This window comes from Temnothorax nylanderi, unplaced genomic scaffold (assembly GCF_030848795.1).
Source record: "Temnothorax nylanderi isolate EJ_2023f unplaced genomic scaffold, tnyl_v1.0 TNYL_tig0029_pilon, whole genome shotgun sequence".
In the NCBI taxonomy this organism is placed as follows: Eukaryota; Metazoa; Arthropoda; class Insecta; order Hymenoptera; family Formicidae; genus Temnothorax; species Temnothorax nylanderi.
This window is the reverse complement of record NW_027249091.1, coordinates 393,622-406,678: the sequence shown is the minus strand read 5'-3', so window position 1 is coordinate 406,678 and position 13,057 is coordinate 393,622. Positions and strand designations below refer to the sequence as shown.

The 13,057-nt window shown below is 47.8% G+C and overlaps 1 protein-coding gene and 1 long non-coding RNA gene across 4 annotated transcripts in view; one reads left to right on the top strand and one right to left on the bottom strand.

Annotated features, from left to right (window-relative positions):
- LOC139770392 (uncharacterized) overlaps positions 1-9,181 on the top strand; it is a 240,621-nt gene extending 231,440 nt beyond the window's left edge. For 2 of the 3 annotated variants that reach the window (XM_071702299.1, XM_071702301.1), the window contains one exon: positions 2,498-9,181. In XM_071702299.1, the coding sequence (XP_071558400.1) occupies positions 2,498-6,334 (3,837 nt within the window). In that variant the 3' untranslated portion in view covers positions 6,335-9,181. The remainder of the gene's footprint in view (positions 1-2,497) is intronic. The other variant, XM_071702300.1, reaches the window with a different exon arrangement.
- LOC139770393 (uncharacterized) overlaps positions 1-13,057 on the bottom strand; it is a 166,919-nt gene that overhangs the window by 150,728 nt on the left and 3,134 nt on the right. The gene's annotated exons all lie outside the window — the stretch shown is intronic.

The window sequence follows — 13,057 nt, the reverse complement described above, 5'->3', positions numbered from 1 at the left end:
GCGTCGTCTCTCGTTCCCGGTCGTGTGCGTGCGATATACACGGCGGCGCGTGCGCGTGCTTGAAGAAATATACAACGGGACGCGAGCGCGAAAAGCGTCGCGGCGCTGGGCGTCCTGCGTTACGTCGAACTCCGTCGGAATGCGTAAATATACAAGCTGCGAGGCGAGAAAGAGCGAGCGAGAGAGAGAGAGAGAGAGAAAGAGACAAACTTGCGCTCTATATACACGGCCACCCTGAATTTATAAGAAGCCGTGACTCCACACGAGCGCGATACGTGACGTCCGTGTGGAACGTCGAAAGCGTATCGCTAGATTTAATGTTCCTCTCGGCAGGATGCGTATCTCACCGAGAGAGGCCGAGACGAAAAGTTTGACCTTTGTCGAGTAACACGATCGCGAAATCGCGACGGAGAAACAGGGAACATCCGGTTTTCCAGTAACGTTTACCCAGCGGAAACAAAAGAAATCGCACGAACGAATTAAAATGGCACTTACACATAGAAAGATTTTTGTACACATTTCTTAACACCAAATATTATCATTTTCGATAATCTCTATTTTCATACGAGCATCACTTTTATACGAAGGCTCTCAGTTTTCAGCGAAACATAAAATTAATTCCGAGATTGACTGGAATTTGCCGCGAGATCAGATTATTCATGTCGCTGAGGTTTTCAGCGCAGCATAATGACAAATCGCTAAAACTCGATCCGCAAAAAGCGGATCGTTAATAGTTGGGTACGCGAGAGAGGAAGACAGATCGAGAGTATGTGTATACATATCCGTCGGGATGCAAGGTTAAATCCTTAACGCGTTTAAGTGCAATCTCGCTTGGCTAACAGGCGAAGCAGAACTAATTACCCGCTACATTAAGCGTCATCAATCAAACCTTTTTATTTATCAGCCGTTTTTTGCGCATTCCATTTCACAAAAGTAACGGAACGCGAACGGGACGCGTGACCTTCTACGGTTGACAATATAGGAAGCGTTTTTTTTTTTATCGCGGCGTGTAATTACGGTCGAATAAGGATAAACGTTCCCCGTCCACCGTCGGCAATTGTGCGAATTGATCGACGATATCGCGTGTTCTTTACCGCGTGATTTGCGCATTTACGTAATTTCCCGCATAGGCTAAACAGTGTAATCTTGAGTATACCGACGGTTTACGAACGCCGCGAAGAATGTCGTAGGAAACCGCCTCGGAAAAATTCTCTGTCCTTTGTTTTATCACACTTTTATAGCGTTTTTCACTGGCAGAGCTGGTGCGCACTCAGTGCACATTAAAGCCGTTGTACACTGATTTAATCTCTAATATTTAAAGTAAAATGCAAATATTTCGACTGATAAAATACCCAGTACATATTTTACCAAATAGTGCAGTAAAGAATATTGAGGATTTCATGATTTAACCCGTTTATATTAAACATACACTTTACGTTGGTTTGTGTACGACGGCTTTAATGTGCACTGAATGCGCATCAGCTCTGCCAGTGAAAAACGCTATTATACTACAAATTCTGCTCAGAAGTTTTAAAAATTTATAACTAATAACTTTAATTGATTTTGATTAATTTTCAGGAGAGTAATAATCGACGCTGACTGGCAATATATAAATTTATTATATCTCACGACGTTTCGACCGTCACTTTCGGTCCTTATCAAGTGTTCTTAAAGTTACATATCTCTTACAAACAATTCAGTCCTGTGCCAACATTGTGCCAACAAGCCAAAAGTCAAGAACTAAAATTATGAAAAATACAAAAGACATTCCGTTGTTAGTAAGCACCGTACCTCTTATGATCACGAATTCGAATGGCATAAAACTGAGATATTACATTGCGAAAAACAAGTCAGAAAACGCGAGATCGCAGAAATGTTCTTCATAAAACAAAACAACAATACAATTAACCTACAGAAAGACACGGATAATTTGACCGGTGCATATGACATAATAATAAAGAACATTTAACGTCGATCGTGATCAGTGTGCCTTTGTCACTCGTTGGTTGCTGACATGCTTTTCCCTCATATACCACTTCTTTTGCATATAACGCGCAAACTTGTAAGTTATTTAAACTTGGCGTTTTATACTTTATACTTTCTTTTCATCTCTCTTTTTGTATTTTTCATAATTTTAGTTCTTGACTTTTGGCTTGTTGGCACAATGCCAGGACTGAATTGTTTGTAAGAGATATGTAACTTTAAGAACACTTGATAAGGACCGAAAGTGACGGTCGAAACGTCGTAAGATATAATAAATTTATATATTGCCAGTCAGCGTCGATTATTACTCTCCTGTTATTTATTCACTGGCGAAGAAAAGGTTTATTCTTTCTTGGTTTGATTAATTTTCTCACAAGCGAACTTATATAAATTAATGTAATTTTTGTTAACACAATTTTTCACAATTAATAAGTCGCTGCAATTATCTCGTCGCGTCGACGGACCGATTCTTTTGAGTTCTAAAAGTTTAATCCTTCTCGTCTTCTGTTCGCAGGACTCGCAGAACGGCCCGGTGCTGGACCGATGGAGTATCTGCTCGGCTGAGGAGGAACCGCTGGTCCTGCAGCAGTTCCTCAGGTTCGCCGAGACGCGTCCCTTTGTGCAGCAGCTGCTGCTGGCCGCCGGAACGCCGGGTACGGATGCTATGTCACCAAGCAGACGACCTTCGCCACCGACGATGCCACTAGCACATCTGCCACCTCCGTTGCATATGCTTCACTGTGGCCTACCACCGCCGGGTTCCCGGCTGCCACATCCGCTACCACCTCCGCCGCCACCGCCGCACTCGTCGTCGTCGATCTCGCATCCCTCGATGTCGCCAACGGCGCAGAAGCACTACTCCTCGTCGACGGGGAATCCCAGCGGCGGTGTCAACAGAGCGAACTCGCCCCCGCGCTCGTTGGACTCGCATCTAACGGTATCGCCATTGAATCGGCTGCAGAGCATGCAGCCGTTCGACTTCCGGAAGCTGGGCACCCTCGGACTGCCGGCGTTCCCGCCGTTACCGCCGCCGCCCCCATCCGCGGAACAGATCCTGCAAAATCGAAAGTCCATGAGGAATCCACAGAGTCCCCATAGTCCGCCTCATCACTCGTCCGCAGCGTCGCAACTGCAGAGGCCGCACATGCCGGTCGCGCCAGTCTCCTCGTCGGCATTGACCTTCGGTCATCCGCTCTCGGTTGCAGTTTCTTCCGGGGCGCTACCACCAAGCTTTCCAACGCACTTCCCGCCACCGCCGATGGGCAAATCACCTGGCAGCATGGGCGGCGGGCTTACCGTGCCCGGGGACGTGCACAGCGGCGGCGAGAAGAGCAGCGATTTCGGCTCGGAGGAGGACGAAGACGACGATGAGAACTCCGACAGCGCGTTGAACCTCAGCAGACGAGACTCCGCTATGTTGAAGCACGGGATTTCCTCCGAGCAACGGCATCCACCGCCGTTATCGCTCCAGGGTACACCGTTGGGCAGGCCGCCCGGTATACCTGGCAGGAAGCCGCACTCTCCGGGCAAGCGACCGGGCAGCCAATGGGGCGCCGCCGCGAACTTGCCGCCGAACCTCGGCACACCTTTCATCAATCCCACCACCGGCAAGAAGCGCGTGCAATGCAACGTCTGCCTGAAGACCTTCTGCGACAAGGGCGCCCTGAAGATCCACTTCAGCGCGGTGCACTTGCGCGAGATGCACCAATGCACCGTCAAGGGGTGTAGCATGATGTTCAGTTCGCGCAGATCGCGCAACCGACACTCCGCGAATCCGAATCCAAAGCTACACTCGCCGCATCTACGTCGCAAGATTTCACCGCACGACGGTCGGTCGTCCATGGCGCACGCCTTGGTACTGCCGCCGCAGGTGGGGCTTCCGGTACCAGCTACCGGACTGAATCATCTGCCCTTCGGCACGTTTCCGTTGCTCACACCGCCGCCGGATCTCCGCTCACCGGCGTCGCTGTGCGCGCTAGACTTCAAGCACCTAGATTTGTCGTCGCAGGCTGGTAGACCGTACGACGATGCGCTGCAGCAAAGAATGTCGAACACGTGTCTGTCGACGACCACGGCCTCGACGACGATGCCGGTGCCGATGTCGAGCGTCGCGGCGACCACGACCACAACAATGGCGCGAGGCTCGTATTCCGGATGCGGCGCGTCCATTAGCGCGGTCTCGCCATCCACTCAGGCGTCGTCCATGATACCAGAGGGTGAAGAGGATGATGACGACGACGACGGCGGTATCGTCGTAGTCGCAGAAGACGAAACCAGCAATCTGCCATCGAGGTTGCAGCGTGCCGACGACGACGAGCAGCCGGCCGACTTCAGTCTAGCGAAGCGGCCGAAGCTCTACTTCGGCGACATCGCCGACGAAGACATCGCCAGTAATCCCGACAGCAACGAGGACAACGATTCGATGGGCACGATCGACCAACAGCCCTTCTCCGTGAACCAGCACTCGCTCAACTCGAGTTCCTTCCACAGCCGGGGCGTGCGCAAGAGGAAATCTCAGCATCCCACGAGGTGCGCTGTGCCGGCGGAAGTGCACTCCTCGTCCACCGATGGCGACTCTTCCAACGACGAGGAGCAGCGAATTCAACGGCGGTGTCTGTCGGACGGCATCGTCGCGCCAATAGCGGATTTTCAAAATCAACCGGAGGACATGTCGATGTCGAGGCTCGAGGCGGAGGAGCGGAAAATGCTTCCCGGCTCACCAAAGAATCAAAAAGGTGGCTTTCACGATCGCGAGTCGAACTCGCGCTCTCCGGACGTCGGCAACAGAGAGCGCGAGGTGGCAGCTAGCAATCGACGCGACACACTCTCCTCTCAAGACAACGTGGAGGAGCTACCTCAGGACGAGCCGCGTGACTTAAGTTCGAGGGCGAGCTCGGTTAAGTCTCCGAAACGGCAGATTACCCCGGAACCAAAGAGCGACAACGCGCCGTCGTCGAGTACGACATCGAGCGGGGCGACGACGGTGACGACAACAACGACGACGACGACGAAGGATCCTGACGCGACGTTGTCGGAACTGAAAGATCGACGACTGAGTGCGGAAAGCGACGAGACGACGACGAGGGTGAAAGAGGAGACGATCGCGAAAAAGGAACTCGCCGAGGTGACGCAGGAGGACGGAAGGCCGACGAGCAACGAGGTGCACCAGGAGGACGAGGAGGACGACGATGATGAGCCCATGGAGGAAGTCGAGGAGGATGATGAGGAGGAGGAGGAAGTGGACGACGCGCTGCGCAATCAAGAAGGTGAGCGTTCCGATGATCCCCCCCGTGCCCCGAGCTCGGTCGACAGCCGTCCGACGACAGCCGACGACCTCTCCCACGACTCCTCGACCAACACTTTGCGTCAACTCGAGTCCTTGTCGCAGGGTCGATGCGCGATGCCGTACGCCGAGACGCAGCGGGAGGCTTCGAGGTCTGGCCGCGGCTCTACCAGCCCTATCAGCCTCACGACCCACCAGGAGATCACCATGGACAACTCCTCACGTGGCTCTCGTTCATCCAGCGCCTCACCCTCCACAGCGGCCATGGATACGGACAATAGCCTGATCACGTACGCGCGCTACGAGAACGGCGGCTTTGTCAGCACCCAGGAGGTGCCGCTCGACCGTGAGAATCCGCGCCGTTGCACCGCCTGCGGCAAGGTCTTTCAGAATCACTTCGGCGTAAAGACCCATTATCAGAACGTCCACCTCAAGCTGATGCATCGCTGCAGCGTGGACGGCTGTAACGCGGCCTTTCCCTCGAAACGATCTCGCGATCGCCACTCGGCGAATCTCAACCTGCACCGGAAACTGCTATCGACCTCGTCGAGCCCGCCGCCACTTTCCTCCAGCCTGCCGCCGAGCCTGTCACCGCGCGTCGACGACTCGCAGATGAATCCGCTGCTGCACAACGAGTTCCTGGCAAGACTCTACGCGGATGCTAGTATCGGCGCGTTGGGTGCATATCCCTTAGCACCCGGACTGCCATCCGCGGTCGACTTGGCAGCTCGGATACCACCGCCGCACCCGCTTCTACTGCCGCCGCATCTCGGCGCCACGTTCCCGGGTCTGTCCTCATTCGCGTCTCACTTAGCCGGCCTGAACGGCCTCACCCATCAACATCTAAATCACCTGACGAGACTGACCCAGGAGCAGGGAAACAGGCACGCGTCCGTCTCAGGCTCGCCCGTGTCCTCGCCGGGCTCGGACGATCGCAAGGAGGAGGCCAGGTGCACCGTACCCGGGTGCGAGCGCGTCTTCGGCTCCCGGGCCGTACGGGACGCGCATTCCAGGGACCCTCAGGCTCACCGTGACCTGCCGATCTTGTCCTCTAGTAGCGGCTCGTGACCGATCTCGTTCTGCGGCCGCAGACACGATTATTATCCTCTACTGTGATGCCAAAATCCTAACTCGGCGACTCGATTCGGCCGATCGATCACCGATGATCTCGTTTTTGATTAGGATCGGCAGATCTAGACGCGGTCTTCCCCACGAACGGGGCACGCTCGTTGCCCTATTCGAACGTTCCATTCGAACGTGCGTAAAAACGTGCAATATCGAGCGGAGTGCGTGCGGAATGATCGAACCATCAACGTGGCCGACATGAAGCGGTCTCGTTGATCAACGCCTGCCCATGGAGTAAACGAGCCAGTTCCAATGCGGTAATATCTGCCTGCCAGTTCTTCCCATTTCTCAGACTTATACGTCAGAACGCAACACGCGAGTTGTTGGGCTAATCTAGTCAATTTGGAAATCTCGATTTCGTGCGTTGTCGGAAACGACGGTAGTAGTCGCGCGCTGAATTGCTGCCGGTTTATTTCGCTCGATTAATCGGACTAACATGCAAACTATTATGTGAACTAGCATCAATCTTTAAACTCGTAATAATGATGTTGAACTATTAAATCAAGAGAAATTTAAAAACCGCATACGTTTGACGAACTAAATTTTTCAAAAGGAACAAACGATTATTATAGATTTTTATTTGAACTGGAATGTTTTTTTGTAATGATACGCCGAAACACATCGCATAAAACAAATTTATTTTCGCTTTTTGAGTAAAATTAGATAATTTTAGTTTAAAATTGAAAAATTAGAATCTATACTTAAATATTTTATTACTTGTAATGTTTAAAGGAGAAACAATTTATTATTTATTCACTTTTGTGCATAATTTATTTATTTAATTTATTTAAATTTTATTGTAATTATATAAAAAAAGTTCTTATTTCTGTATTTTTATATAGATTGACATTGTAAAATCACTGTTTTTAATCATGAAAGAATAATACACTGGAACATAATTATATGTTTAAATAACTTTTCTTCACTAAAAAAATTAGTATGAGATTCGGGAGTACTGTGTAAAAATATATTAAAATTATTTTTTCATTGCAAAAACAAAAATTGTGTTGTGCAATAGCATTGAAACCTTTGTTCATGAAGTCTGCTGGATGAAAACACAGAATCTGAAAATTTTTGAAAAAAGATTGTATGGGTCTTCTGATTCTCTTGATTTAATCATCCGGTAAAAGTGTTTTCATATAAAAACGTGTATAAATATATATAATTATATACATATATATTTTTTTATTCAAAAACCTTTTGCCGGGTATAGAGCGAACGCACGGTGCAGCGCGCGAACGTATCCACAATATATCTCTTTTCGTACTGTTATGAAGAGTCGCATTGTAAGCACTGGCTGGCATAAAAGTTCAGGATTTGACTGGTCGACTAAACTGCCTGACTTTGAAGATCTCCACGTTCGCGTGGCGTGCGATCATTTCTTCTACGAGCGCGACGCGACGCCGAGAAACCGACGACGGAGCATGGCGAACCGTCGAACCCTCGATGGCCGCGTGTTGTTTCGTCTGTCCGATCGTCGGGGGTTAACTTAACATAATCAGGGGTGAAAGAGAGGGTCGTCGGAAGGGGCGAGAACGGAGGACGAAAGCGTTAGAGAAGAGCGGGACTGAGTCCCCGGTCCCGAAGGGCTAATTTCATCATCGTTGTGATAACGTAACGTTAGCGAATAACGCCACTATTTAACCAGTAACCAATTACTACCGCTGTATATAATAAACAGACCTAGTACCTTTCGGTGTAAATGCGTAAACTATATCATGACTAAGTTCTACCAACGCGCGCCCGACGCGATGCGGTTAACGACGATTAGTTTTGTAAATGTGAGAGTGAGTGAGAGAGAGAGAGAGCACGTTGTCGAAGGGAAGGGAAGGAGGGCGACGTGTGTCATGTCGCGACAACGGCAGCTAGAAGGAAATGCAATCTTAGTTTAAGGCACTTTAAGGAGAGGGAGCACCCTCGAGAGCTCGAAGGCTGAAAGGATGGGGACGGTCGGGCGTTCGGTATTGATAGACGAGTGGATCGACCAGCAAATCAAAGCGACGGCGTCTCGCGCTAGATAAATGAGAATAGATAGATTTTATTTATTGTTCCCTAGAAATCCCATACACAAAACGCATACACACACACACACACACACACACACACACACACACACACACACACGCGAGACAAAGTCGTACACAAAAATACATACGCACACCTACACATGTACATCAATACATTGTATCCGAGCGGCCAGTAGCGGGCACTGCCGCGCGTAACTTCCTCCTCTAGAACTTGTAAAATCGCGTTGTCGTTTTTACGTGGCGAATCAATTGGTGCCGGAGGTTCGCTCCCGTCGTTACACGTTGAGGAAAGAAATCACCCGGAATCAATTTCGGAATTCAAACGGGAGCGCGAACCTCTCCCACGAGACGATTTGGTTGTACATATATACTTTATTTTCGTATCTATACATATATAAATAAATAAATATAAATAAATGAATATATATATATATATAAATATAATTTGGCGATGCGCATCGATGTCGCGGCGCGCGCGCGAAATGTTCTTCGGGAACGTACACGTACGCGTGAAAAACAGACGCGGAACGCGTTTTTCTACGAGCCTTCGATCCTACGTTTTGCATTTCCGCCTCCCGAGAGAGCGAGCAAAGTTCCCTCTTCTCCCGCGACACACACGACGAAACCCTACTACTATTACGCATTAAGAGCGAGCGAGATTTACAATTGTAATTATGTATAAACCGAATGCTACGATGTATATTATAGATCGATTATAAAAAACACACTCATCATTATGAAAATAAATACCTATCAAAATTAATCCCCCCGCTGTACATGCGTTCTTCTTTTCGATCTTTATCCCGTTATTATTCCCGAAATAGTGGTGCTACATTGTCGATAACAATCTAAAATGCAGCTTCGTAGCACGTGCGTGTTTGTTATTTATTTATGGAAAGTATAAATTTAATATTTAGATTGAAAAGTAGAAAGGTTTTTGGGAAAAAAAATATGCTGCTCGAGCAGGTGATCTAGATTTATATCTCTATTTCCGCCTTGACGAAAGAGTGGGCAGCACTTCATCGAGCTTTCGGGACGACGACAGGAACAGATACGTCCGCGCGTGCAAAAATAAAAAACGAGGGGAAAAAAAAGAAATTTCACCACGCCCACGTGCGCTCTAACGTGGGTCGACCTCGTTTTCGCGGAAAGAAGATCCTTTGCCAGCGATGCCGGATCGTTTATCAGAGGATCTCGCGGGCGTGCACGTGCACGCCTACTAATCCGCGAGCCTTACGAAGAACGGAATCGCCTCGATGGAAGGGTTGTTCTCGGTCTCGACGCCGAAAAGAATCACATTCGCGATACGACGATGGGTCTCTATGGTCAGCTCAGTATTTAAGTATGCTACAAACATTTATGATTATGTAATGTAAGAATAATACGTGTCTATGTATGTACGAAACAAAGCTTTGAGACACAAATACAACTTCAATCGGCATTATGACATTAATATCAGTTTATTTCTGCATGGCATCTATTACTGGTAGAACTTGCATTTATTTTCATGCAAAGCATGATTTTTTAATTGAAAGAAATCAATACACAAATAAAGAATAATATCACAGGCTATAATTATGTTATAATATAAACCAATAAAGTAAAACTTTTTTTTAAATACTAAGAAATTAATGGCAATACGCAGAATGAGGGATTGGACAGCGCTGGAAAACTGTGGAGGATGCAATTATAATGTTTTGCATCGGGCACGAAAACAGCTAATTATGTCTCTTATTGCAAACTCTTGACAAACGATTATATGTTTGCAGATCGACTTGAAGAACGCCTTCCGTATTCGGGGCCCGACAGCTCAGAGATCGCTCGCCAATAACTTCACCATTGTCACGCTAAAATTCCCTTCGCAAAGGCGAAACGACAGGCCGACACCGTAGCGGACCACGGTAATTAGAAGTGTCTCGCGTTCGGGCCCACCCAAACGAGACGTTTAATTACACATAAACGCCAAGCGCGCGGGCCCCCTCGTCCTCCGGAGCAAGAGGACGCACGAGAAGACCCGGTATCGCCACCCCGCTCGCCCCCGGCTCGGACCCGCGGCCTTTAATCGGCCAGGTGGATTAGATTAGGACCCTTCGATTCTCGTGCTAACTTAGGGTCCCGACTGGAGACTAATAACTGGTGCACGAAATCGAATCCCGACTGAGCTCCAAGTGATGGTCTGAAACTTGAATCACGATGCAGAAGTTAGAGACTTAAAAACGTCTCCTTGCTACGCTTTGTTTACGGTTCCTGTGAAGTTAAACCTTGAAAAAGAACGTGTAATGCATATTAATTGTAACTATATAATAACAAATTAAATAATTAAGTTAATCGTATGGCTGATGAAAATAATAATCAGCATTGTAAATGTGCTATTTGTAGCGATCACGTTTTTATCCTCCCATTTTTAATTGCTAATCTAATATCTCTTCGTGTGAATCCCCCCTGGACCACTTGATTTCTTTACGTTTAGCGGATTTCAAGATTGTTTTAAAAATTATTCGAAAAGCTTTTTTTTAAATGCAAAATTTAAGGTAAAGCTTCTTCGATGTTTCTATATTATTTCTCTTTCTCTTACTCCCCTCACTTCTCCATTTCTTTTTTTTTCTATTTGTAAACGTATACGTAGCACCGACGACGTGCGCGAGATAAATGGATTTAGCGTAGCTTCGACCTTACCGAGTACGCGCTCGCTCGGCTGAAGCTTTATTCTACCACCTCTCTCGACGCTCTCGTGCGTACGACAGGTGCAGCGTGGGAGAACGAGGGTGGGAAGGCGGAGGTAGGTGCACGCTCTCGCAGGGAGCTCGCCAGGGAGGAGGGAAAGGGAGGCCAGAGGGGACAAGGAGAAGGAAGGTAAAACGAACAAAACGGCAAGAGAGAAAAGGCGGTCTCCTCGGTTAGGCGTCGACTCGCCCATCGATCCCCCCGCGTAACCCCCCGTCGCTGTGTACCCCCGGTCCATCGCGTTCTCCGCGGATGCCTCACCATCGCTCTCGCGTGGTCGACTCCGAGCTGGCTGATCACATTCGTGACAAAGAAACTCGATAAACAAAGAATAGATAGGAAAGGAGATTGAATTGACATAATCTCGTTGGTTTAAGTTTAATCTAGTATCACGGCGTTATTCTATTAGGATGGGATAATAATTTTGTACAGGTTACACATTCTGCTACAGTGTAACAATAATATGTAATAAGTATCATATGAAAAAAGCTAAAATAATAAAGGCCAATGCACTAAGTAAACGGATAAGTTAATCAAGCGGATCGTGATAAAATTATGCCGTCGATTGCAAATCGAAATTATAAAAGATGCCGGTTAAATAATCATATCATCTCAGATTGCTTTGAGAAACTTGTCCGCTTCATGTAATTTATATAACAATCGAAAAAACTTTGAGCAATAAAAGCTGCAATAATTTTTTCTCTGCCCTAGGTTCTTTAGAATTTTCTTTGAGAAAGGCTCTAAATTTATTTTATATGTTGCATCGGAAATTACAACTGTTGCAGTGGAAATGAAAATATGTAAATTGGATGCACAACGCAGCGTGTTAAATTTTAATACAGCTGACTGAATAACAAGTCTTTAGTAAAGTCTTTTATTCTTGTTGGATTTCTCTCTCTCTTTCAATTCACCTGCTTATTTATTTAGGCAGAGTGTGTAAAATGATTGTGTGTAAAACCCTACTCTGCAGTTAAACTTTTAATTGGTTGCGTGAGAAACGCATTAACCGAGTAACTACATCAATGCAGTTTGCGTAATTGATTATTCCTTTCTTTATACTTATAAGTTTCCATTCTTTCTTGTGCATACAATCTCTTAAAGTTATTTAAAAATTTAATAAATTAAATCTCCATTTACCCGCGGAGCTACAAACAAATTATTATTTAATACTGTTTTAATATTTAACAAGATACTTCACGCAGTATTCGCGCAAAAAGTTTTCCATAATTAATAGTACTGTCGAAAATATGCCGAGAGAAAAAACTCATTTTAATGAAGAGTCTACATCTCATCTGCTCCAGAACGAGCGGACTCGCAACTCTTCTGAAACTTCTTTGTTTTCTCAAAAAAACCGTGCAGAGTCCTCATTCGATCGTACGTCGCAATTATTGTTCCGCGAAGGAATGGCCCCCGTAATCATTGCAAATACACACGTCGATCGCCCATCGCCGTTAAATTAGTCTTCCTCGGTCACCTAATGTATCATCAGCGAATCGCACACAAGGACCGTAACGATACGGTCTCGGTTAGCGTGAGGAGCCAAAGTTGCTGTTAGTCGCTTTTTTCCGGCGAATTCGGCCTAGACACCTGCGCGCGAATCGCCGTGTTTTCGGGCGGCCTAGCATCTCTCCAACCATCGGGGCCGGGGCCGGCGAAACGTCGGGGGCACGCGTGCACCGGACGGGCCGGGCCGGGCCGGGCGCATCGTTCGATCCGGGCTCCGCGCGCGCGTAGGATATGTCGGATGCCCGGCTCGTTCCCTAATCGAAGAGCGATACGAGCTAATCGCCGTGGTACGAACAGGTACCGCGGCTCCGGCCGCGTGCACCTACATACATAACGGAGCGGCAGCGACGTGTACGGCGGCGTTCTAAACACACGGTTAGAGCGCGGCCACTCGGCCGTTTAATCAGAC